Source organism: Sander vitreus, chromosome 21 (assembly GCF_031162955.1).
Source record: "Sander vitreus isolate 19-12246 chromosome 21, sanVit1, whole genome shotgun sequence".
Taxonomy (NCBI): domain Eukaryota; kingdom Metazoa; phylum Chordata; class Actinopteri; order Perciformes; family Percidae; genus Sander; species Sander vitreus.
In genome coordinates, this window is record NC_135875.1 from 28,430,960 (window position 1) to 28,457,331 (window position 26,372).

The 26,372-nt window shown below is 40.8% G+C and overlaps 1 protein-coding gene across 3 annotated transcripts in view; it reads left to right on the forward strand.

Moving 5' to 3' along the window:
• Positions 1 to 26,372, forward strand: part of LOC144536574 (RNA binding protein fox-1 homolog 3-like) — a 790,727-nt gene that overhangs the window by 756,812 nt on the left and 7,543 nt on the right. For all 3 annotated transcript variants that reach the window (XM_078279785.1, XM_078279787.1, XM_078279786.1), the window contains 2 exons: positions 6,974 to 7,013; positions 7,221 to 7,285. In XM_078279785.1, the coding sequence (XP_078135911.1) occupies positions 6,974 to 7,013; positions 7,221 to 7,285 (105 nt within the window). The remainder of the gene's footprint in view (positions 1 to 6,973; positions 7,014 to 7,220; positions 7,286 to 26,372) is intronic.

The following is a 26,372-nucleotide window of genomic DNA, read 5'->3' on the forward strand; positions in this document are numbered from 1 at the left end:
GTCACACACACACACAAAATATATATACATACTCACCCCTCAGTGGCGAGTGGAAAACAAAAAGGATGCCTTCTAATAGAGCAGAAAATTGCTTTGATTCGAGAATGGCCAAATTTGTCTTCCTTTTTTCAGATGTGTCATTCTTTATTCGGCTGTAAATGGACTGCTATGACCTGCCCTGCACACTGCAATAGGGCCGCTCCAGAGAGAGAGCGAACGTCAAGGGAGATACATGGAGTGAGAGAGAAAAAGGAATAGATGTCTGAGAGTGTGTGTTAGGGTTGAAAGAAAAAAAATGAGAAGAATAGAAATGCAGATGGAGACAGAGAAAAGTAAAGAGTAAAGGCAGAAGGCCTAGAGAAGAGAATAATGAATTGTGCAGTTGACCACATTGAACTACTGAATTAATAATTTACTGTATGGTAGTACTACAAATGTATTACCAAAAAAATAGTTTTATTTTGAAAATGAAATGCATCAAAAATGAAAGAAAATACATTGTATTGCTTGGTTTGGATGTAGAAGCTTCAATAAGTCACACTTATTTGTGGATAACTATCTGTTAATCGCTAATTATGAGTTTCTGGTATAATCATTGGGGAAAATGCATGGTTTCTGCATCCCTGTAACTGCGAGTTTACTCATGATGTAAATTTAATCAACTGCTCCTGTCCACAAGCGTTCACTTGGACATCGGTGTGAACAATCATACACCACCCAAATTCAATGTTTGTTTATGCTCACTCAAGGTAGCATGGCAAGGGCCTCTGCAGGGTGCATAACCTACAAGAGCGCACAAGGACTTTCAAGGTTGACATACTGTCTGTGACAGTATATTCCAAAATGCCAGGCAGCAGTACAGACAAAATATCACGTTAAGTGTTGTAGCGAGTACACAAAACATGGTGGTGTGCATCATACAAGTCCTCAATGCTGAGTGAATGCTTGATTGCGTAAAGAAAAGTGACAGAAGCGGAGATAGTTTTTCTATACAGTACATCAAGACATACCATAGACTGTAAAAATAATTGACGTAGCATCAGTGACGTCACCTATTGGTTTGTGGACTGTTGTTTTGAAGCTAGCATCAGCTTAATCACCTAATGTGTAGATGATTCAGTGGTTGTTGTTTTTCAGTAGAACAGACTTTCACTTGATATTAGTTAAACGTACGATATGCAATTTTCTTTTTCAAAACAATGGATGTAAACGCAGACTTTTGATGACGTCGTAAAGTTGTGTGGGATCATAGGAGTTGTTGTCTTCATGTTAACTACCCTTATTATTGCTAAATATTAAATGTATTAAATGTAAATAAATAAATGTATGTGTTCACGGACCAAAAAACATAAAAAATTAAAGCTGCAAGCAGTGTTGGACGGGCCCTCGCTCCTCTGCGCACGTTGGGGTTATCGGCTTACTGGTTAACAACTTATTCGTTCATCGATAAATGCTCAAAATGGCCGCCACGCCACGCCCACACCTTTTGACGAAATTCTTTTCTTTTAATAACTTTTCATCTTTAAGGTGTTGAGATGGTACAGACCAAATTTGAAGTCCATCGGATGAAATCTCTAGGAGGAGTTTGTTAAAGTATAGCACCTATAGTTTTAGGCCTACTTCCTGTTGCCACTAGGGGGCGCTATGACTTTGAGCCAATATCGGCCTGTAGATGTCGTCAGGGTTGGACTCATGAATCCTGAAAAGTTTCAAGCCAATTGGACAATGTACACCACGCCACGGCCATGCCCTATGACGAAAAGTTTTTCTTTTTATAACTTTTCATCGTTAATGTATTAAGATGGCACAGACCAAATTTGAAGTTGATTGGATGAAATCTCTAGGAGGAGTTCGTTAAAGTATGACGTGTGGAAATGACCAAAATCGCACTAATTTCGAACTTTCAATTCAAACTGGCGGACTTCCTGTTGGGTTTAGGGTATGGCTCCAATTAGCTTTTTTGTACGTCTTGACATGCTACATATGTGTATCATCATATTGTTAGTCTACGTTAAACGTACTGCAGGGGCTTAATTTTTTTTAACTTTGTAGGGGGCGCTAGCAAGCCATTTTTGTGCGCCTATTCCCGAAACTCTTAAAATACGTATATTTTGACCAGGATTGATGCGACCGCCCGTTTTGTTGAGTTTTTGAGTTTGTTAAGCCCCTCAAAAGGTGATTCCTTTGCAGAAAAAAATAAGGAATTGAATAGAATGCAGAAATTCAGAACACATTAAGACGACACGCACTATGCCGACAACAATTTAACATCTGAGAGCATCAGAAGATCGCTAGGTGCTACGACACAAATACAAAGGCTTGACGTTAAAGCACAGTACATAATACAACAGCTCCACCAAAACATGGGAAGAGCAATGCACAGCCACAGTGCATATTATAAAGGTTTCACTAAAATATGAAAAGAGCCCTGTATAGCCACAGTTTAATACATAAAGGTGTCTCACCATGTAGTTAACAAGCTACAAAGGAGTTTGCTTTTCTCTGCAACCTTGTCAATCACATCGTCCAGGTTCATAAGGATCTCTTTTACTGAAGCAGCGCAAATGATCAAGGGACTATGTTCTAAAATGTTTCTGTCCTAGTTTAAGTGTGTTTTAATGATGTTTTGTTAATGCATTGGGTGTGCATTTATGCTATCTGGGTTTTAGTGTTGTGTAGTTGTTTAGTGTTCATGTTTATTTACTCTTGTTGGGGTTAATGGCCTCTGGGTAGCAAACACATTGAGTATCAATAACCTAGCTTGGAAATTAGTAACTCTGCCTTCCGAGTGAATCTTTCCACGCAGCTTGCCGCAGTACAATCTTGAATATTTGTGGGTGCATTCATAAAACAACATCAAAATTATATATCATAATTATTGTTATTATCAGTAGTGGCCCATAGCGGCCCATAGAGGGTGGCCCTTCTGTCATATGTCCAAATTCCAGATGGCCAGTCCGTCACTGAGTTATATTCACGTTACATTTAGTAACGTTTATTCATGTCATGATATTCTAATGAAATAACCGCAGTGTTTTCCACATCATTATGAAATAACCGCAGTGTTTTCCACATAATTACTTAGATTCTATTTGTGGTAGCTGACCAGTTAGGGAGCAAGCAAGCTAACATTAGCCAGCAGCTAAAACCACAATATCAAAATATATTTCACATGTCCGTGTCCCCTCTCTGATGTTTTTAGCACCGCCATAAAGGGGTTTGTTATAGCGTTACTCCCCGCCACTGGGAGACTTACTGCGCCGGTGGGGATGGGAGTGGAGGGTGGCATCTCCGGGGCAGACCGAAGACGTCCAGACGATTTCAGCCCAAAGCGGGTGCCAGCGCCTGGGGTCTGATATGGTCTGTTCCCCGACGAATCATTACACTTTCTGATTTTGCAATTAGCGTCGTTAGCACCTGGCGCTGGAGTTTGACTAAATTAGCATTGCAATGTGGTGTCCGCCAAGGGGACCCATTGTCTCTGCTGCTTTTTAGCATTGCATTAGAGCCCTGGCAACTGGCATCAGGAAACACCCAGCCATTAAAGGTATGAAATTTGGGTTGGTCTATCTGAACAAGCAGTTTCTGCCCCATGCTATTAAATAACATACATTCTTTTGAAAAGATTTCTGGCTATGTTATTAATTGGGGGGAAAAGCTAATTTATGCCATTAGTAGACCAATTCACAGATGCATCCTTAAAGAAAACTTTATAGATTAGATTTGTACATCAATCGCCAGTTTGCATCATTTAAGCAATTAAGCACCAAATTTAAACTCCCAAACTCAAATGCTTTTGTTATTTTCAGGTTAAGCACTGTGAAAAGCAGGAGTGTTTTTGCTCCTGTCACATTGTTACTCACTGTAGGTCTTGCATCTCAAATTAACAAGCACCACCATGGCCATATGCAGGAATAGCTCCTAAAAGTCTTTTGACCAGTATAACAGTTATATTGGCATAAAACATTAAAAAAGGAAAAAACATAAGATAAATTCATCTGATATATATATTTTTTAATAGAAACATATTTGAATCAGGTAATAAAACATTTCCCTAAGGGCACTCATGTATATACAATACAGGAAAAAAAAAAGAATTTTGGATGCATATCATTTACTGAAAAGAAAATATTTAACACAAAAAAAAAAAACTTGGCTGAACAATGACATCCAGAGTAGCTATATCTTTAGATCCAAGATAGGTCTATAGTTGGCTAAGACCCCTGGATCAAGAGTGGTTTTTTTAAGAAGAGGTTTTATCACCGCTACTTTAAATGACTGCGGTACATAACCTGTTAATAAAGACATATTGATCATATCTAGTAACAAAGTGTTAACTAAGGGTAATGCAACAGGTGGATGGCTCAGCTGAAAAAATCTTTAGCGTCAGTTGGTGAAGGTCAATAGGAGAAAAGCAGTCTAAATATATGTCAGGTCTGTTTCTAGGGTTCCTGCGTTTGAAGATTAACCTGGAACAGGTTTAGGGCAAGAGGTGATGAATATTATCTCTAATAGTTGATAATTAAAAATGTATAATTTTATCATTAAAGAAGCTCATGAAGTTGCCACTACTCAGAGCTATAGGAATATAAGGCTCAATAGAGCTGGGACTCTCTGTCAGCCTGGCTACAGTGCTGAAAAGAAACCTGGGGTTGTTCTTATTTTCCTCTATTAATGAGTAATAGGCTGCTCTGGCATTTCGGAGGGCCTTCAAATATGCTTTCAGTAGTCTCACCACGATTTTTCGAGATTAGTTGAACGCCATTTCCTTTCAAGTATTGGCAAGGTTTGTTTTAATTTGCAGGTTTGGAAGTTATACTATTGAACCAACTCCAAGCATTACATACTTGTCAACGTAGCACATTGTAGTGAGCTGAATCGACATTGAAATATATCAATACATTAGGTCAATACTGTTACTGTGTTGCAAAGTGGCATGTAATCAATGAAAACATGATGCTGTGTGGCAGAAAAAATGCAGTATATTGCTATTGTGTATACATTTTTGACATTGTAGGATTTACAATTAATCTCTGACCATCTGGTGTTTCCTGTGTTTTGACGGAGGTTAAAGTAACTAGAGGGGTCAAAGGTTATACAGTGGGGCAAAAAAGTATTTAGTCAGCCACCAATTGTGCAAGTTCTCCCACTTAAAAAGATGAGAGAGGCCTGTAATTTTCATCATAGGTACACTTCAACTATGAGAGACAAAATGAGAAAAAAAATCCAGAAAATCACATTGTAGGATTTTTAATGAATTTATTTGCAAATTATGGTGGAAAATAAGTATTTGGTCAATAACAAAAGTTCATCTCAATACTTTGTTATATACCCATTGTTGGCAATGACAGAGGTCAAACGTTTTCTGTAAGTCTTCACAAGGTTTTCACACACTGTTGCTGGTATTTTGGCCCATTCCTCCATGCAGATCTCCTCTAGAGCAATGATGTTTTGGGGCTGTCGCTGGGCAACACAGACTTTCAACTCCCTCCAAAGATTTTATATGGGGTTGAGATCTGGAGACTGGCTAGGCCACTCCAGGACCTTGAAATGCTTTTTACGAAGCCACTCCTTCGTTGCCCGGGCGGTGTGTTTGGGATCATTGTCATGCTGAAAGACCCAGCCACGTTTCATCTTCAATGCCCTTGCTGATGGAAGGAGGTTTTCACTCAAAATCTCACGATACATGGCCCCATTCATTCTTTCCTTTACACGGATCTGTTGTCCTGGTCCCTTTGCAGAAAAACAGCCCCAAAGCATGATGTTTCCACTCCCATGCTTCACAGTAGGTATGGTGTTCTTTGGATGCAACTCAGCATTCTTTCCCCTATAAACACAACGAGTTGAGTTTTTACCAAAAAGTTATATTTTGGTTTCATCTGACCATATGACATTCTCCCAATCCTCTTCTGGATATCCAAATGCTCTCTAGCAAACTCCAGACGGGCCTGGACATGTACTGGCTTAAGCAGGGGGACACGTCTGGCACTGCAGGATTTGAGTCCCTGGCGGCGTAGTGTGTTACTGATGGTTGCCTTTGTTACTTTGGTCCCAGCTCTCTGCAGGTCATTCACTAGGTACCCCCGTTTGGTTCTGGGATTTTTTTCTCACCGTTCTTGTGATCATTTTGACCCCACGGGGTGAGATCTTGCGTGGAGCCCCGGATCGAGGGAGATTATTAGTGGTCTTGTATGTCTTCCATTTTCTTATAATTTCTCCCACAGTTGATTTCTTCACACCAAGCTGCTTACCTATTGCAGATTCAGTCTTCCCAGCCTGGTGCAGGTCTACAATTTTGTTTCTGGTGTCCTTTGACAGCTCTTTGGTCTTGGCCTTAGTGGAGTTTGGAGTGTGACTGTTTGAGGTTGTGGACAGGTGTCTTTTATACTGATAACTAGTTCAAACAGGTGCCATTAATACAGGTAACGAGTGGAGGACAGAGGAGCCTCTTAAAGAAGAAGTTACAGGTCTGTGAGAGCCAGAAATCTTGCTTGTTTGTAGGTGACCAAATACTTATTTTCCCGAGGAATTTGCAAATAAATTCATTAAAAATCCTACAATGTGATTTTCTGGATTTTTTTTTCTCAAAATGTCTCTCATAGTTGAAGTGTACCTATGATGAAAATTACAGGCCTCTCTCATCTTTTTAAGTGGGAGAACTTGCACAATTGGTGGCTGACCTAATACTTTTTTGCCCCACTGTATGATGCCATTGACAGGCATCCCAACAACACGTCCTTTGATAAACGTGTCATTGATTTAAATTACAAATTTCTCTGGGTTTGAACATTGTTGGAAACATTTGGTATAATGTGAGTACACAAATTCAACAATATATAACATAGGTATAGTCGTTTTTAGACATTTTAATGCAGAAATATTATAGCTCTAAGAAATTATTAACTAAAACACCATATCACTGTAGTTTTACTTCAACCTAAAAAACCTTATGTTTGACATCTTCTGTCAACAGTGTGGTCTACCAGGATGGCTTTTATGGAGCAGAAATATATGTAAGTCAAAATATATTCATATTCATTTTTATTTATTCTTTATGATGTTATTCACTATGATCAAACAAGAAAATAATTTGGTACAGAATGTCTTGAGCATTTGATCCAATGCTTTACCTGAAGTCAGTTGTTGTATTTGAACCTTCATTTTGGTGGCTCTTGTGCTCCTAACTTGACGTGGTATTGAATTCCTCTTTCTCTCTTCAGGGAGGGTATGCAGCTTACAGATATGCCCAGCCAGCTGGTACTGCTGCAGCTGCATACAGTGACAGGTATGTTGGCTGCCTTTTTCCTTCTGTGGATCAGTTAAAGGTATTCTGATTGCATTACTTACATGTAAATAATCATGATTATTTTTATATACAACATTTCCCAAACACTTTCTGTGTATCCCTCAGTCCCTCCAGGATTTTGCGATGTTGCGATCGCAATAATTCAAACGAGATTAAACCAATCACCGTGAATTCGGTGTGACGCGCAATTTTGACCAATCACCGTAACTTTACCACAAATCTGACCAATAACCGGAGATTCACGTGACTTCCAACCAATCACAGCAGTCCCACGTGCCAGACTTTGCGTCAATATGTGACTCTGAGAGCCACTGACCAAGTGAGAACGGGTTGACGTAATACACGTACATCGCCAAATTAATTTCCTTGTTTCTGATACGAAGACAAGACATGTGTGACTCGAACATCTCACATTTACCAACAAAACGTACAGCGAAAGACCATGCAAAACATTTCAGACCGTCCTGCCAACCTGTATACATTTTAACATCAATGTACGCTGTAACGATTTTTCACTCTAAAGTTGCTGAAATCTGCTGCTGGTTCAATCCTGGTGGCTCTCTGCAGCGGGCGGGGCTGCTGCTCAGTTCCCCCCGTGACTGACGCGCGCGTACGCACACACACACACACACACACACACACACACAATCACACACAATCACACACGGTGGATGCAGGAAAAACCGGAGATGAGGCGACACGATTACCTAAATTGAGGACAGCTATGCTCATTATTGTAAGTACAATGATAAGTTAAAGTCCAATAAGTACTTTATCAAACTGTATGAATGTGTGTCCCAGGCCAGGATAGAAAATTAACTAACAATGTAAAGATCAACAAGCCACTGACAGATGTGTTCAAATTTGATTCATTCAATAAATTATAATTTTTTGTCTTTAGTCCACCAGCCATTTTCATATTATACCAACATTTGCAGCATCCTGAGCCTTTTTGGTAAGGTTACTAGGAAAACTCAGCCCAGAGTAGTTGTATTCTTCCCGAAACAAGTTTCCTTTTTATTTTTAAAGAAGTATACCCAAAAAGAAATTTCAACTCTTTTTTGCAATTTTCACTGTCTCTCACAACTTCATTGCAAGAAAAAAAATAAAAGACATCGCAACTTTTATTGCGATTTTTTACAAAAGCTCCCCCAAAATCAGTCATTTTCAAAAAAAGGCCGCGAAATCCTGGAGGGACTGATCCCTTACCTACCTTACAGTTTTTCTTGATTGCTTTGATGCAGCAGTCAACTCAAACTCCACATTTTCAAAACAGTTAACACACAGGCCTTAACAGTGGCACTCATGGTCTAAATGACACATTGTGTTTGCAAAAGGCTCTAACTGTGCCAAAACATTTAAAATATGCAACAAAAGAAAATTTTGCCTTCAAACAACACAACTTGCAAACAAGTGTATGAGCTCTTCCAATCAACCATTACACAGTGGACACCAAAATACTCAGCTCTCAGTGGGAATCAGTGCACCATTGCTTGTCATTGTAGCCTATTACTCTGCGTAGCTTTCATGCCATTTGTTGTCAAATTTGCCTTCTTGCAAAGATACATGTAAACCAAACCAAAATAAAATCTATTAGAGTATAAGAAATTAAGAAAATTAAAATAAAATCTATTACAGTAACGTATAAAACATCTATTACTGTAGAGTATAACAAATAGCCACTATTGATACTCTTCTGTCTTGACGATGGGGCCACATGGCCTAACCCTGCAGACTGATCTATGGGGCCACATGGCCTAACCCTGCAGACTGATCTATGGGGCCACATGGCCTAACCCTGCAGACTGATCTATGGGGCCACATGGCCTAACCCTGCAGACTGATCAATTGGGCCACATGGCCTAACCCTGCAGACTGATCTATGGGGCCACATGACCTAACCCTGCAGACTGATCTATGGGGCCACATGGCCTAACCCTGCAGACTGATTGCTAATTGAAGATTTGAGTGAAGGAGCGTCAAACAGGTGCTTCAATGATTTCATACTGATGTAGGTAGTTTCTAATAGTTTGGAACAGATGCTTTCTGTTTGGTTACCATCAGTGTTGGGAAGGATACTTTCAAAACGTATTCCATTACAGAGTACAGAATACATGCCCAAAAATGTAATTCGTAACGTATTCCGTTATGTTACTCAATCGGAGTAACGTATTCTGAATACTTGGATTACTTCCACATTGAATTGCATTTTATAAGTAGGAATGGTGGTCACCAACATACTAAATACAGCTCTCAGTGAGAATCAGTGCACCATTGCTTGTCTCTGTAGTCTATTACTCTATGTAGCTTTCATGCCAGTGACATTTGTTGTTAAATTTTCCTTCTTGCAAAGATTTGGATCCAGAATCAGAAATGCTTTGATGCAAAAAAAATGTATTCCATTGATTCTTATTTTCAAACTGTGGCTGAAAACTGAAATACTGTAAATATTACACAAAATACATGTAAACCAAAATAAAATCTATTAGAGTATAAGAAATGAAGAAAATAAAAATAAAATCTATTACAGTAAAGTATAAACATCTATTACTGTAGAGTATAAGAAATATCTTCTGTCTTGACGATGGGGCCACATGGCCTAACCCTGCAGACTGATCTATGGGGCCACATGGCCTAACCCTGCAGACTGATGTATGGGGCCACATGGCCTAACCCTGCAGACTGATTGCTAATTGAAGATTTGTGTGAAGAAGTGTCAAACAGGTGCTTCAGTGATGTCATACTGATGTAGGTAGTTTCTAATAGTTTGGAACAGATGGTTTCTGTTTGGGTACCATAGCTAAAACAATGGAGTTTGGACTGCTTGAATGACATCCGTGTTAACTGTTCTGTAAAAGGGTGGGGAAAATGTGTCCATCCAATGAGAAAGGGTTAACACATTTGCAAGAGGTGTCTTCTGCTCTGCTGAGACAGTGATGATGAAAACTGAGTGGATCCCAGTTTATTTAAGCAGGTCAAAGAAATCAAGAAAAACTGTAAAACCTTACCGGAAATGTGCATAGATGGACGGTGTCTTATTTAAAAAAAAAGATCCATCTCAACTCACTAAAAGAGGTAAAAGCCAACTACTTCATGTAAATTGCTCGTGGAACAGGATATACTGAACTTTCTCACAGGTTTAAAGATAATAGCAGCAGCATTGTTTCATTGTTTTTTATATATAATTTGATCTAATAAAAGAAGGTAGGAAATACATAATAGAGGCTAATAGAGGCCAAAGGATTGAGCATTAAGCAAAACTCCACGTGTCATGTTGGTCTGCTCCAAAGCATAGTTGTCCAACCCAGTTTTCCAGTCTAGTACTATTGTATTGTATTGTTAAAGCAGTACTAAGAGCCCAGTGGCAAAAATTAATTGAACTTAGCATTTCAACTCCTCATAAGCAGTGCACAATGTTCTGAACTTTTTGAAAGTGTTGAATTACTATTCCAAAGATCCTTCTCTTACAATTAACAGCAGTTCGATACAAATGTGATATATACTTTCATCAAAAATATATATTGGTAAAATTATTAACACTTACAAATATTACTTCAGCTGTTATTGCAAAATATTTACTGCACATAAACATTTAGTTTACCATTGACTACAACCCTGGTAATATTTCCCTTTGAAAACAGGAACAAGGAAAAATACAACTAAACCCAGGACGGAACACGTCACAGACTGACAACGAATGACGACAAACCAACAACAAACACAGAAAGCACATAGACTAAATACACATGTAAACAAGGGTGAAACAAGGGACAGGTGACACAAGGGCTGGTGAAAAGGTGAAAGTCACCAGAGGCCTGTACTACGAATCCAGATCAACATGGCCTGGATTTATTTCAGTTCCCCGGCTTCACCTAACCTAACTACAGCGGTCCTGCATAAGCTGTGTCACGACGCTGGTTATCAACTAGTTCAATCAACCATCATGGTTTCCCAATCCAGAGATGCGCGCGTTCACATAAAAGAGGCAGGGTTTGCACGACCAATCACAAACATCTACCAGAGCCTCATATTTTACATAAGAAGAGCAAACTATAATACTACATAAATATGAAGAACACAGACACGGTTTTACAGGCAAAACACAATACAGTCGCTGCTTCCTAAAACAGGAGGAAAGCTGGCAAAAAAATAGCCGACGCTGTAAATGTGTAAATCACAACGCTTATTAATATCACTTCTCCATCAGTCAGGACCAAGATCTGATCATAATTACACTTGTCCTTTCCATAAACTGTCGTTGCTTTAGCCTTTTATTTCAGTTGTAACCCTGGCAGTGGGAAGCCATCGTGAGAGAAAATAAAAAATATAAAAACATAATTCAAACTGATGTGTGGCATTGGCAACACACGGCTCAAGAAGCCAACAATAGCTGATATGTAATCCCTCCCATTAAAATCTCTATATTTCATAGAAATACCCATCACGGAATGCTAACGGGGTTGTCGGCTTCTAAATGTTTTAACTTTTATGAGCGCACCTCTCTCTCTCTCCCCCCCTCTCTCTCTCCCTCTCCGCGCACCGAGCTCCAACTGATCTTCTAAGAACGGTGACGCCGTTAAGTATTGATTGGTCAGTAGGCGGTGCTTTTACACCGGTTGATCTCTAATCTCCATCTTAACCTGCTCCCGACCAGGTTAGGTGTTCAGCGTAAGTTACCACGGCGATTGTCTGAAGTTACCTCGTTAACGCCAAATCTTGCTTCATAGTACAGGCCTCTGGGCGGGGCAGACAATCTCAAAGGCGGGAAACAAAAGACAGGAAGAAAAACAAGACTTACATGGGAGAAACAGAACATTTTTTATTTACAAAATAAAACAGGAAACTAAGCATGAAACAAACAAGGAAAAACACAGAAGACAGAAAACATGAGACGTGAAACAACAAGGAAACAAACACAGACACATAAGTTAACAAATAAACACAATAAAAAAGGAAAAACAGAAACCCACAATTGTGACAAAATGTACAGATAGTCTCACTAAAATGTTGCATTTGTAAGCTACTTAACAGTATGCTCAATACAGTATGCACAGTATGTTACGTCCTATTTTAAACCCAGCATGGACATATAGTTGTTTCTTTCTGATATGATTATCTTGGAAACCAAAGTGATTATACTGATCTAAAAATATGTATCTATTGTTCTTTATTACTTGTCACTTTTGTAAATTTACAAAAACATGTAGGAATGACGACTGAATTTTTCCAGTGGTATGATTGGTCAGCAGACGAGTTGTTGACAACTTTTAATCTAATCTTCTAAAGTTGACCTAGAGGCAGGAAAAAGCAGTTTGATCCACTCCATTTTTCAATTGTCATTACCCTTGCACCTCCCTGTTACCCCCTCACCTCTGATCCCTGAACCTCTGCGGCCTTATACCGTACCTCTTCTACCCCTCCCCCTGCCCAGAACTGCTCCACTCCTCCCTGTGCAGCTATCCTCAGCCCTCAGGGAGCCTGCAGTCTGCCAGGCACTCCTCTAGATAAAAAGTGATATGTGTTTATGGAAAAGTGTGTGTGTGTGTGTGTGTGTGTGTGTGTGTGTGTGTGTGTGTGCGTGTGTGTGCACCCGCTGCTACTGCTGTCTATGTGTGTGTCTATGAAGGTACTTGGGGAGCTAATCTTAGGGAGATTGAGCATGTCAGTCCCGATAAGAAACAGCCACAGCAGGAGCCTGTAGGCCGCTGATAATGTAAGATTTATCAGAGGCAAGGAGCGAGCGGTGTGCTCGGGAGGATTATGAATACAGCAGAGAAGACAAGGCAGGTGAGGAGACATGTCTCTCCCCACAAGACTTATTTCATTCCCTTTCTTTTTCTACTCTCACACATTCCCTCTTTCTCACTTTCACTGTTTAATTTGTTCTCCCTCTGTGGCTGATGTGTAGTATATTCCTCTCCAGTCTCTCCCCATTTAATCTCTAATACTGTGCCTCTCTCATTCTACTTTTAAGCTCTCCTGATTTAAAAGGAAGCCCAGGCAATGAGGTGCGATGGAGCAGAAGCTGGGGTTGGTGGGGGGGGGGTTATTTATTGTCCGGTAAGAGAGGCCTTATACAGAGTGGATGGGCTGGGGATTTAGAGACTGCCTCTATTCTGTCTCTCTAGAGTATGCGCACACGCACACACACACACACACACACACACACACACACACACACACACACCACTGTCTACACTTGAGACCAGGTAACAGGAAGCAAAAGGTAATCAGGACTGACCATCAAATTCACCTTCTTCCATCATTTCTCAAATACGACTGACCTCCCTTTAACATGCACACACCCCTGGAGACATTTTAGTTTTAGGGTTTAAGTTGTATATACTTGGATATTTTTACAAAAGGGCATTCATTTCTTTCTTTTTTAAGATATTTTTTTCTGGCATTTCTGCTTTATTAGATAGTGATATATGGACAATGAAAAGACATGCATATAGTTTCTTGGTGGAGTTGAGTTCCATTTATGGCTGACTTATGGCTACGTATGCTGCATCAAATTAGTTATTCCTGTTTTCTGAAGTGATGTCCAAATTAAGCTTTGTGAAGTGTTTTCTTCATTTTCTGAGCCCAATAGATTATGCTCTCTGTTAAACAAAGGGTTGAAAGCACGATGAATTGCCATTCCTTGAGCCCTTTTCTTTAAACCAAGAGTGCCATCTAGTTGGCACAACAAATACAACTAATGCTTCAAGAAGCTTTATTTAAACATCATTAGTTTTCTGCGTCTGTGTAAAAAAATCTGGAATGTACCCTGATTCTGTGGATTTAAAACATGTTATGGTACTTGCTGTAGATGAGCCCAGTACTGACTAAAATTCAAAGGCAGTGAAAAACTGCAAACATGAGATGTTTTTGGCATTGGGTTAAGGAACGATTGCATTATCTGAAAGAAACTGGGCTGATGAGGAGCCTTTTGTGTGCCTCTCACAGTGGTTTGTTTTCTTTCCTCACTCTCATTTTCAAGCTGAACAGCCAATCAGATGAATTGTGTGAACGCGTAGCGACAGTGCGGGACAGATCGCACAAACTAGGGCGATGACCTTGGTGGGTCATGGCTGTAGCAAGTGCCATGCAGCCCCCTCCAGGCGCAGACAGACATCACCTGAGTTCAAAGAAGACTGATAATAGAACTTGAACACATAGAACACACTAAACTGATGTCGTTGTCACCTGCTGAGGCTACAATTGTTGCCTGCTAAGGCAGTTATTGCCTGCTGAGGCTATGGTTGTTGACTCCTGACACACCAATTGTAGCCCGCTGAGGTGCAATTTACAATTTGCATTATTTTTGTAATGTGACTGTTGAATGGTACACTGCATTTCTGAGGCGTTTATGGTCCACTTGGCTTTCCATAAGTCACTGGGGCACACCTTTTCAATTGTACTATTTTACCGTTCTTGTTTTGTATCTATACTGGGAAAGGTTTAACCCTTTAAGCGCCGGGTTTTATTTTTAAAAATACAAGATTTTGACACCTAAATTTCAGAAGGCTCTGGCTTGAAAGTGATTTGAGATAGAGACAAAGTGTAAATGAAACAAATATTGAGATTGACCTAAAGTTTATGTAGGGAGTACATTTTCCCATCTAATTTACATATTATGATGTCATATGGCGGCGGCCATATTGGATTATGTAATTTCCATGAAATACCTGATATTTTGAGGAGAGTTGAACTTATTTCATCAGATTTACCCCCCTCCATCCATTTGTTATGTTGTCCACATATCAAATGAACAGGGAACAAGTAAATTGTAAGCCAACAGTCATAAATTAGAACTATTACTACACCACAAAACTCATGTAAACAGTAGGCTTTTTTTTTAGTTTTTTTTGGTATTTTTTGTGAGGGCTTTTGGACGGGGGAGTGGCTCACGGCAGCTCGTTGAGCACAGTAATTGTAGAGTGATACATGCTTTCACGAGTCTCCAAACACCACAAAAGTTTCCAATAACACCAGAGTCAAGTTTGGATGGGATTTCGTCACACATTTTGCATTGAAGCATGACGTATTTCTGAGCTAAGGTCTAAGTAGTGGAGTGGTGTGTGTCTCTGCTCTGACGGCAGGCTGTGACTGCTGCGCGAGGCTACTGAGAGACTGACCGCCTGTGAGGGCTTTTTGATGGGGGAGGGGCTCACGGCAGCACCCGCTGCTTGTTGAGCACAGTAATTGCAGAGTGACAACACTCTATACGGAGAAAACAGCTGTTTGATTCAGTACCGCGTTGTGTCCCTAATTAATTTGTGTAAGAGTGAAGAAACATTTACATTTACACCCGCTCTGTAAGCCAGGGCAAGAACGGCGGCGCATACGTGATTAAATGCAGCCTGGACGCGGAGTGCTGTGTGTCTCATCTCTGCTCTGATGGCAGGCTGGGACTGCGGCGCAAGGCTACTGCGAGACTGACTGCCTGTGAGGGCTTTGGACGGGGCAGGGGCTCACGGTAGCACCTGCTGCTCGTTGAGCATAGTAATTGTAGAGTGAAACGTTCTTTCACGAGTCTCCAAACACAACAAAAGTCTCCAATAACACCAGAAAAAGTCACTAGTCGCTTTGGACAAAAAAAGTCAAGTTTGGATGGGATTTCCTCGAACATTTTGCATTGAAGCATGATGTATTTCTGAGCTAAGGTCTAAGTACGGGATGTCTGCCAACTAGTGGAGGGGAGTATGAATGACATATAACACTCTATTCAGAGAAAACAGCTGTTTGATTCAGTACCACGTCCTGTCGCAATTTTGCGACTTTGGCACTTAAAGGGTTAACTGTGTGAATGCTGATTTAGCAGCAGCAGTATTGTTATCCGATTATTTCGTACGTTTGGTTGCCTACTATTTCTGCATACTTTCAGCTACAAAAAACATTCAATTATCAATATGTTCAGCTCTTTAAGGACATGTGTGCTTGTATTCAACTTTTTTCTACCATATATACTTTTTAAAGTATTAAGCTTTTATCTTTTTACATTGAAAGTGGAGCAATCTTCAAATGCTCTTCAGGCTTGTTCCACAAATGCTACTCCTCCTGCATACTTTCACCTACAGACGTCATTCAAACTTTGAACAATTCAGAAAAACTTCAGCTATAAGAAAGTGATTCAGCTTTTTGCAATCTTTTACAGTTTTTGTGTTATCACTGTTTAAGTTTAGTGTTTAGTGTTTTTGCCCTGACTACCAGTTCTACGAATCGCTGTTTTGCCCACATTTTTTTATTTTTCCATACAAATTATATACCAATACATTCAGAAATGTCTTGTGGTGCTCACTATGAGGTCATTACATTGATACCATGTACCGTGGTCCAGATCCGGACCCAGGCATCCTAATAGCAAGCCTCGCCGATGCCGGTCTGGTCTATAGCCTGGAGCCTCGAACTTCAGTAGACTTGACTACTGTAATGGCGTCTTTACAGATCTCCCTAAAAAATCAATCAGACAGCTGCAGCTGATTCAGAACGCTGCTGCTCGAGTCCTCACTAACACCAAGAAAGTGGATCACATCACTCCAGTTCTGAAGTCTCTACACTGGCTTCCAGTGCCTCAAAGAATTGATTTCAAAATACTTTTGCTGGTTTATAAATCACTAAACGGTTAAGGGCCAAAATACATTTCTGATCTGCTACTACACTATGAACCACCTAGACCTCTCAGGTGGTCTGGGACAGGTCTGCTTTCTGTCCCCAGAGTCAGAACTAAACAGGGAGAATCAGCGTTCAGTTTTTATGCTCCGCATATCTGGAACAAACTCCTAGAAAACTACAGGTCTGCTGCAACTCTCAGTTCTTTTAAATCAAGGCTGAAGACCTTTCTTTTTGATGTTGCCTTTCTTTAAATAATTGTTAATTTCTTATACTGAAGTTGCATTGTTGAAACTGTATGACAATCTATACAAGCATATAAAGAGAATTCAAAAGTAATGAATGGGGAATGGCAAGGATTGCAGGTGGATTACGTATATAGAACAACGGCTTATACATTGTCCATACTAGCAGCCTAAAATCTCGTATTTTATCTGCTTTTATATTTTTAACTGTTTTTAACTGCTCTTTAATGTTTAATTTCTTATACTGCACTGTAACTTTTATTCTCATATTTTATCTGTTTTTAATTTTTTAATCGTTTTTATATAAAGCACTTTAAATTGCCCTGTTGCTGAAATGTGCTATACAAATAAAGCTGCCTTGCCTTGCCTTGGAGCCAAAGCCTATCTATCATGATTTATTTTAGGATATGGCAGAGGGACAAATTGGAGATCAGGGGTTTTGGATGTTTTGTTGGTGCAACTAACTAATCAGCTTTTCGGCATAGTTATTAATTAAAACGGTTTGTTGAAAGTAAGAGTTTCGTTTGGTTTCGCGGGATTGTTTTCCCCCAGAAAGGGGCGTGGCGATAAGAGCCTCCCTCGGATGACGTATTGCCGGTCTAGACGCTAATCAGCAAATCAAATCATTTATTCAGAGCAGTGCCGTGAGTGGGCATGTGTTTGAAAGAAGAAAAAAAACACACATAGGCGTAGCCAGGCGTAGCCAGGCGTAGCCAGGCGAGAAAGGCGAGAAAAGGCGGAGATAAAAGAGTCAAGTGAGTGAGAGTGGATTAAAGAAAAATTAGAAAAATTGACAGAATGAACCAACTCTTATATGTTCATACATCCAACTGGGAGTTCAAAACTGGTTTGCCTCATATGCTCTGAGACCGTTGCTATAATTAAAAGCGTGAATGTGAAGCGCCACTATGAGACAAAGCACAAATCTTTTGAACAATCATGCCCACTCAAATCTTTTCTTAGTCTTATCTATTTACAGCCATTGTGCTCATTTAGGCAATATGACTTTAGTTTTTTAATTATCTGCCTTAGAGCAACAACAGAGTCTCTCAGCCTTTGCATTGGTGATACTGTTATTTCATGTCATAATGTCAAGACCAAAAGCTTGATTGTGGAGACAATATTGTTTAACTTTATCCACACAAATTTTATATCAATACATTCACAAAGGCCTTTTGGTGCTCACGGTGCGGTCTTTTCACTGATGCCACTTATAGTTTAGGTATTTTGAGCCTCAGTTTCCCTCAATGGCAGAGCAGTCAGACACACAGGTGATTTGGTCATTAGTTAATAAGCAAGATCAAAGCGTTATCTCAATATAAACAAGGCAACTGATTAGACAAACAGCTGGTGCAGTTCTACTTAACCATGACACTGCATTTACAGATAGTAATATGAACATTAACACAACATTCACATTTATTTATATGAATTAAATATATAGGTTACATTGTGTATTCGTATGTGTGTTTGTGTATTTGTAAGTATTAAAATAATAATTATTCATTTATTAGTAATAATAATAATAATAATAATAATTGCACAGAAGACCAGAAGCCTACTTTCCGCTCATGGCGAAACAAAGCTGTTTGTCACAAAAAGAGAGAAATAGGTCTTTAAAAGTCTCAGTGTGTTTAGCTCTCAGTACGTTTTTCGCTTCTAACTGAATCTCTGTGGTTTGAAGTTTAGTTTCTGTATTATATTTGCTTTATTTTATGTTTCATGTTTGCTTATAAGAGTCGTGTTAAGTTACTGCTGATGAAGACTCTGGCTCTCTGGCTGCTTCCTATAAAAGCTATAAAATAACAGGGGACTTCTATTGTGGAGAATTTTTTAGTAAATGAAACTGTTTTACACTTGCTGCTTTGACTGCTCAGGCTCACACGGCGAGCTGTTCACACAGTGCTGTGGAGATAGGTCTGGCAATGATATAATGAAACATACGCAGATTTATTCTGCTGAACCATAACAAAACAGAGATCCTATTGTCCCAGCCCATAATCACACATGTATGATAATACATCTAAAACAAATGTGGTCAGGCTTTTCAAAATTAAAGATGCAACAGCAACTCTATGTTTACAGGGAATTAGTCATGGACCTAGTTTTTCTGAACAACAGTCCTAGAAAGTAACTGTAGCCTTACAGGAAGCTCAGGATGAGGCTTGTTCAAAATAAAAAAAAACAACAGCCACTGTATGTTAACAGAAAACTAGGGATGGACCTAGTTTTTCAAATTAAAGTGCTTATAATTCAACTCTTTTCAGGGTTTAGAGCTCATCTGTGTTTTATCCTTTACTTCTTTTGAGTACACTTGAGCTCATTTAAGTCCTTGCCTTACTTCTTTCATTGCTTACTATATGTTGCATCCTTCATCACTTTTCCACTTTTTCATCTATTCATACTGCTTCAGCTGCTTGTTCAAGCTGCTTTTTCTTGCATGTTCAACTGTATCTACTGATTCATACTTCATTCAAACCCTTAAACGTTCCACATCCTTCAACCATTTGGAATTCTTAATTCTAAAACAGACTTTATTGATATGAGCTAAATAGTGCAGTTTGACACACACACACACACACACACACACGCTCTGATTTTCTAAATAAAAGTGCAAGCTGATAACTTAATCATAACAGGAAAGCCAGGATGAGCCAGGCTTTTTTTTTTTTAAATTAAAGCATCATATCATTGTATATTTACAGGACATGAGTCATGGACTGAGGTTTTCAGAATAACAGCCCTAGAAAGTAACTGTATCCTTACAGGTAACTCAGGATGAGGCGTCTTTTTTTTTTTTAATAAAAGCCACCATACAGCCATTGTATGTCAACAGAAAACTAGGATTGAATCTAGTTTTTAAAATTAAAGTGCTTATAGTTCAACTCTTGTCGGGGCTTGGACCTCATCTTATGTTTCATCCATGTCCCACAAATCACAAAGACAATTTTAAGGAAACCTTGACTTTTTTCAGTACAATTAAGCTCATTTACGTTCTTTCCAAAAGAAAAAACCACTCCAACTTTAACAACTATTCTCACTACTTCACGTTCTTACGCATTTAAGCCAGCAATGCTTCTCTGCAAGAAAAATACAGTTTGGGATTTGCTGTGTTGCTGAAATGTCGGCAAGAGGGGATATTATAGCGCGTCTTATCATATGCTGAAATCCCACATCCGCCATGACTGCATATCTTTCGCTATGAACCCGCCCGATGCTTTAGTTATGGATTGGATTGCCCTGTCTGAATCTGCACGGAGAGGATGTTTAAACGCTGCAGGGAGAAGGAGTTGCTCTTTCCTAACCGACTCTCTCGTCCTTGCTCTATCAACAGACACACATGGTGTGATGTCTCCTAAATATGCCATCATATTAGAAGTATTGCTGCTAGCATTAGCCACACGTTATGCACAGTGCTTCTGTGTCTGGATAGACGACAGTTCATTTACTGGATAATCACCGGATGTCCCTTGCCTTGCAAGAGTCAGGTCATTTTGGGAAACAACAACCTTCGAGCTAGCAAGCTAAATGCTGAAAATGGAATGTTTTGAAGAAAATTTGGATTGTGCAACAAGGCAGGCCTGCTTGGTTCTTTTGTGGAATGGTTGTAAAACTGTACAAATAATATGTTTATGGCATTTACTATGAAGCTGGGACGTTTTGGGACCGATTGGTGGGAATTTGCTATGGACAAAATACACATGGCGATACATTGGTAAGAGCAAATTACATTTAACCATGTACCAGATAATTTATATAGCTCACGTTACTGTATTGTGTAAACAGTTAACTTCATTTAATATTGTAAGTGGCATTTTATTATGGGGATGCAAATGTTTCCGAGTCCATTTTGCGAATCCATCATCTTTGCGAACAGAGCTTAGTGCCGCCCAAGATGATTGTGATTGGTTTAAAGAAATTCAAATCCAGACCGTATTTTTCTCCTATCCAGGAGTGTATGTGTCAAGGGGCCAGACCCACAGCACTGTGGAGAAAGGTCTGGCAATGCGAGACTACACAGTGCTTGCACATAGTTGCCACTTTATCCACCTCTTTCTTCTGTCGTTGTCAGCACATTGTCAACACTAAATCCGTAATGCTCTCAAAAAGCAGACCGAGACTGACAGATGCACTCGCCACCTGCGTTTTCACTACAGCGCAAAGCTTCGGTTCAGATTTTTTACTGGAGGGGTGGAATGAAAAAAGAGGAGTGGAATGAGAAAAGAGGGGCATTGAGGGAGGGGATTAGTTCCAAGCCAGTGTTGGTAAAAAGACTGGAAATAAGCCCCTGAAGACAGACAGAGAGATACAGGGAAGATGGCAGAAGTTAGGGGGCACATAGAGAGGAGGAGGAGGGCAGTGAAGATGATGGCATTGAAAGGGGTATGGGACATCATCAGAGCTCATCTTATTTCTCCCTGCCTTCAACCATCTACTACTCTTATCACTGCCCTTTTCTTTTCTTATCTTTTTCCCTCTCTGGCTGATGTTACTCTTATCACAATCTCTCCCCATCATCTAGGAGATAAAACACTTGTCCCCTTTTTCTCATAAATTAAAACGGGTAAAACAAATCATTGCAATCACACACTCACCTTTACAACGTACATTTATAGGGAGACATTGATTGCATTTTCATCCCATATGTTGTTAGCATGAGTGAGAGGAGGACATGATTATAGATCTCTCCTTTGGACCCCAGTTAAAATCGACGACCCAATACCTAATGCGTCTCATGCATACTCGTGGTTGGTTGGCACTCCCTATCCATTATCAAACCTATTCAATCAAAGCCAACATGCACAAGGTTTATGTCTGGTGGTTGGAGTTGCCGAAGGGGGAAACAATTAATTGAGTATTTCCCAAATGATAGAATATCCCCTTTGATCTGAAATGCTTCTAAGAATCCATATAAGTTTATCTTTAGGAAATAAGTCAAAATGTCATTCTGATCATGAATCTACTGCCTCATATACAAAACTTCCTGCAGAGCTACTGAGCACCTGTAAATACAGGATAACCATGGGAAGAGAGGAAAAATAAATTTATTTAGAAAATAACTGAGTTTGCTTAAATAATAGTATTAAAACTAATTTAGTTTGGAATGGAATCGCTCCACCCAGAACAGTCCGTAGAACTGTATTACCACATATAATTGTTTGTGGATGCATGATCCTTGACACAATTTTGGACCTATAACCTTGATTATTCTATTAGATGTTAAGCCTTCTTTAATGCATAGTCCATGTAAAATTACTACCGACTAATTGACACACAGCAAAGGTAGGTACAACACCGTGAATTTGGGGTGACTCGCAATTTTGACCAATCACCGCAACTTTTCTGCAAATTTGACCAATAACCGGAGTTTCCTGTGACTTCAACCAATCCCAGCAGTCCCACGTGCCAGACTTTGTATCAGTAACGTACTCTGAGAGCCACCGACCAAACGGGAGTGAGAACTGGTTGAGGTAACACATGTACGTCGCCAAATTCAATTCCTTGCTTCTGATATGAAGACGAGACGTGTGGCTAGAACTTCTCACATTTATCAACAAAATGTACAGCGAAAGACCGTGCAAAACATTTCAGACCGTCCTGCCAACCTGTATACATTTTAACATCAATGTACGCTGTAACGATTTTTCACTATAAAGTCGCTGAAAGCTGCTGCTGTTTCCTGTTGGCTCTCTGCAGTGGGCGGGGCTGCTGCTCAGTTCCCCCCGCAACTGACGTGCGCACACACACACACACACACACACACACACACACACACACACACACACACACACACACACACACACAAACACACACGGTGGATGCAGGAAAAACCAGAGATGAGACGACACGATGACCTAAATTGAGGACAGCTACCCTCATTATTGTAAGTGCAATGATAAGTTAAAGTCCAATAAGTACTTTATCAAACCATATGAATGTGTGTCCCAGGCCAGGATAGATCAACAAGCCACTAACAGATGTGTTCAAATTTGATTTATTCAATAAATTAATATTTTTTGTCTTAAATCCACCAGCCATTTTCATATTATACCAACATTTGCAGCATCCTGAGCCTTTTTGGTAAGGTTACTAGGAAATCTCAGCACAGAGTAATTTTATTCTCCCCAAAACAAGTTTCCTTTTTATTTTTAAAGAACTATACAAACGAAAATCAAACAAAAATCTCAACCTTTTTGCAATTTTGCAATTTTCACTGTCTCTCGCAACTTCACTGTAACAAAAATACAAAAAAAAAGTTTTTATAAATGTTTATTGCAATTTTTTACAAAAGCTCCCGCAAAATCCATCATTTTGGGCCAAAAAAAGGCTGCGAAATCCTGGAGGGACTGACTTATTGTGCATAGAAAAACTGAATGGTTTCTGGGGTTCTGGGCAAAATATAATAATGCTGCCATGTGTAGTCTGCTGTTTGCTGCTGTGTGCACTTGAAGGGTATTTAAAGGTAACAAGATACGCACACAATTTAAAGATAGTGGGAAAAACGGGGGGTCAATAGGAGCCCACAGCTAAAATCTGCTGTCAGGGTCTATAGAAAGTTGTTCCGGCCCTACCTTGATGTTGTAGCCAAATGGACCAAGAGACTGGACCATGGGTTGCTTAAAGGGAAAATTTGCCACCTTTTTATGTGCATTTTCTAATCAGTGTTGATGGTAAATGTAGTCAATTGAAGCAATAAATTCCTCAGTGAATGCAATATTGACCAAGAAAGCTTCCTGCTCACTGAGCCGTGCCGGCAGTGGCTACATGTACCAGGATGCATTGCGCACAAGCTACTGACACCCAGCCAAAACCTGAGTTGCACCTCTACTTATGCAAGTAATAAAATAAAAACACAGAGGCTCCGTAGTCCAAACCAGCGTGAATCAAGACAGCAACAACTCTATTATTTTGCACAATGTCAACGGCAGCACATTACAGCTTCACTACTTCTGTTTTTCCTTTCACAATAAAAGCCCAACCTAAATTCACTCAGCATTTCGCTAATCGGCAACTCAACAAAATAGCTTACAATTTTGTTAGATGAACCTCTCGGCCCTGCTTGTTTTAGTTGTCTTTTCCAGTTTATCTAATGCATAGTAACGTACACTATGGTAGACCTGGTAAGCCCAAACGGGTAGTGCGGGTAAATTGGGAACGTCTGTAGGAGGCCCCTGTCCGACAGACTTTCAACTCACACCTCTGGCGGAGCTTTTCGTGCATCCCTGTGGAGGCTGGGGGCATAGAACCCGAGTGGACAATGTTCAAAGTTTGGAGGTTGCTGAGGTAGTTAAACAACTCCACAGTGGCAAAGCCCCAGGAATTGATGAGAGCCGTCCAGAAATGTTTAAAGCTCTGGGTGTGGAGGGGTTGTCTTGGTTGACACGCCTCTTCAACATTGCGTGGAAGTCTGGGACGGTGCCTAAGGAGTGGCAGACTGGGGTGGTGGTTCCCCTTTTTAAAAAGGGGGACCAGAGGGTGTGTGCCAATTACAGGGGTAGCACACTTCTCAGCCTCCCCGGTAAAGTCTACTCCAAGGTGCTGGAAAGGAGGGTTCGGTCGATAGTCGAATCTCAGGTTGAAGAGGAACAATGCGGATTCCGTCCTGGTCGTGGAACAACGGACCAGATCTTTTCTCTCGCAAGGATCCTGGAGGGAGCCTGGGAGTATGCCCAACCAGTCTACATGTGTTTTGTGGATCTGGAGAAGGCGTATGACCGGGTGCCCCGGGAGATACTGTGGGAGGTGCTGCAGGAGTACGGGGTGAGGAGGTCCCTTCTCAGGGCCATCCAATCTCTGTACGACCAAAGCGAGAGCTGTGTCCGGGTTCTCGGCAGTAAGTCGGACTCGTTTCAGGTAAGAGTTGGCCTCCGCCAGGGCTGCGCTTTGTCACCAATCCTGTTTGTAGTATTTATGGACAGGATATCGAGGCGTAGTCAGGGTGGAGAGGGGTTGCAGTTCGGTGGGCTGGGGATCTCGTCGCTGCTTTTTGCAGATGATGTGGTCCTGATGGCATCATCGGCCTGTGACCTTCAGCACTCACTGGATCGGTTCGCAGCCGAGTGTGAAGTGGCTGGGATGAGGATCAGCACCTCTAAATCGGAGGCCATGGTTCTCAGCAGGAAACCGATGGAGTGCCTTCTCCAGGTAGGGAATGAGTCCTTACCCCAAGTGAAGGAGTTCAAGTACCTTGGGGTCTTGTTCGCGAGTGAGGGGACAATGGAGCGTGAGATTGGTCGGAGAATCGGCACAGCAGGTGCGGTATTACATTCAATTTATCGCACCGTTGTGACGAAAAGAGAGCTGAGCCAGAAAGCAAAGCTCTCAATCTACCGGTCAGTTTTTGTTCCTACCCTCACCTATGGTCATGAAGGCTGGGTCATGACCGAAAGAACAAGATGCAGGGTACAAGCGGCCGAAATGGGTTTCCTCAGGAGGGTAGCTGGCATCTCCCTTAGAGATAGGGTGAGAAGCTCAGTTATCCGTGAGGAGCTCGGAGTAGAGCCGCTGCTCCTTTGTGTCGAAAGGAGCCAGTTGAGGTGGTTCGGGCATCTGGTAAGGATGCCCCTGGGCGCCTCCCTAGGGAGGTGTTCCAGGCACGTCCAGCTGGGAGGAGGCCTCGGGTGAGACCCAGGACTAGGTGGAGGGATTATATCTCTAACCTGGCCTGGGAACGCCTCGGGATCCCCCAGTCGGAGCTGGTTAATGTGGCCCGGGAAAGGGAAGTTTGGGGTCCCCTGCTGGAGCTGCTACCCCCGCGACCCGACCCCGGATAAGCGGATGAAGATGGATGGATGGATGGATGGATAGTAACGTACACATGGGCTCTCTGGGTTGGTATTGGAGAGAGCATTCAACAGAAACTTCCCACCCTGACATTCATTGCAGCCGAATGATTCCGTTTCTGTTGGTTTCAGAGGGCTATGGTTCTGGAGGGTCCCCACTGGCCATATCCTCCGCGCTGAAGCAGCATCCTTGGCCTCTCTACCTCTCTCTTAGCTGCTTTTCTTTGGCCAAATATGGCTGAATATCCGAGTCAGCCAAAACACTGTAAAATGTATCCTCAACAAAAACTCTCCTCCTCCTCTACACACATATTTTGGGATGTAATTTTTGCTGTTGGAAACATAGCTCTTACCTAACAAGATTTCTGGCAGAAAAGGCTTTCAGGCAGAAGTTTAACTTCTCCCAACAGCAATACAAGCAAAATGAACAAGGAAGTTCTG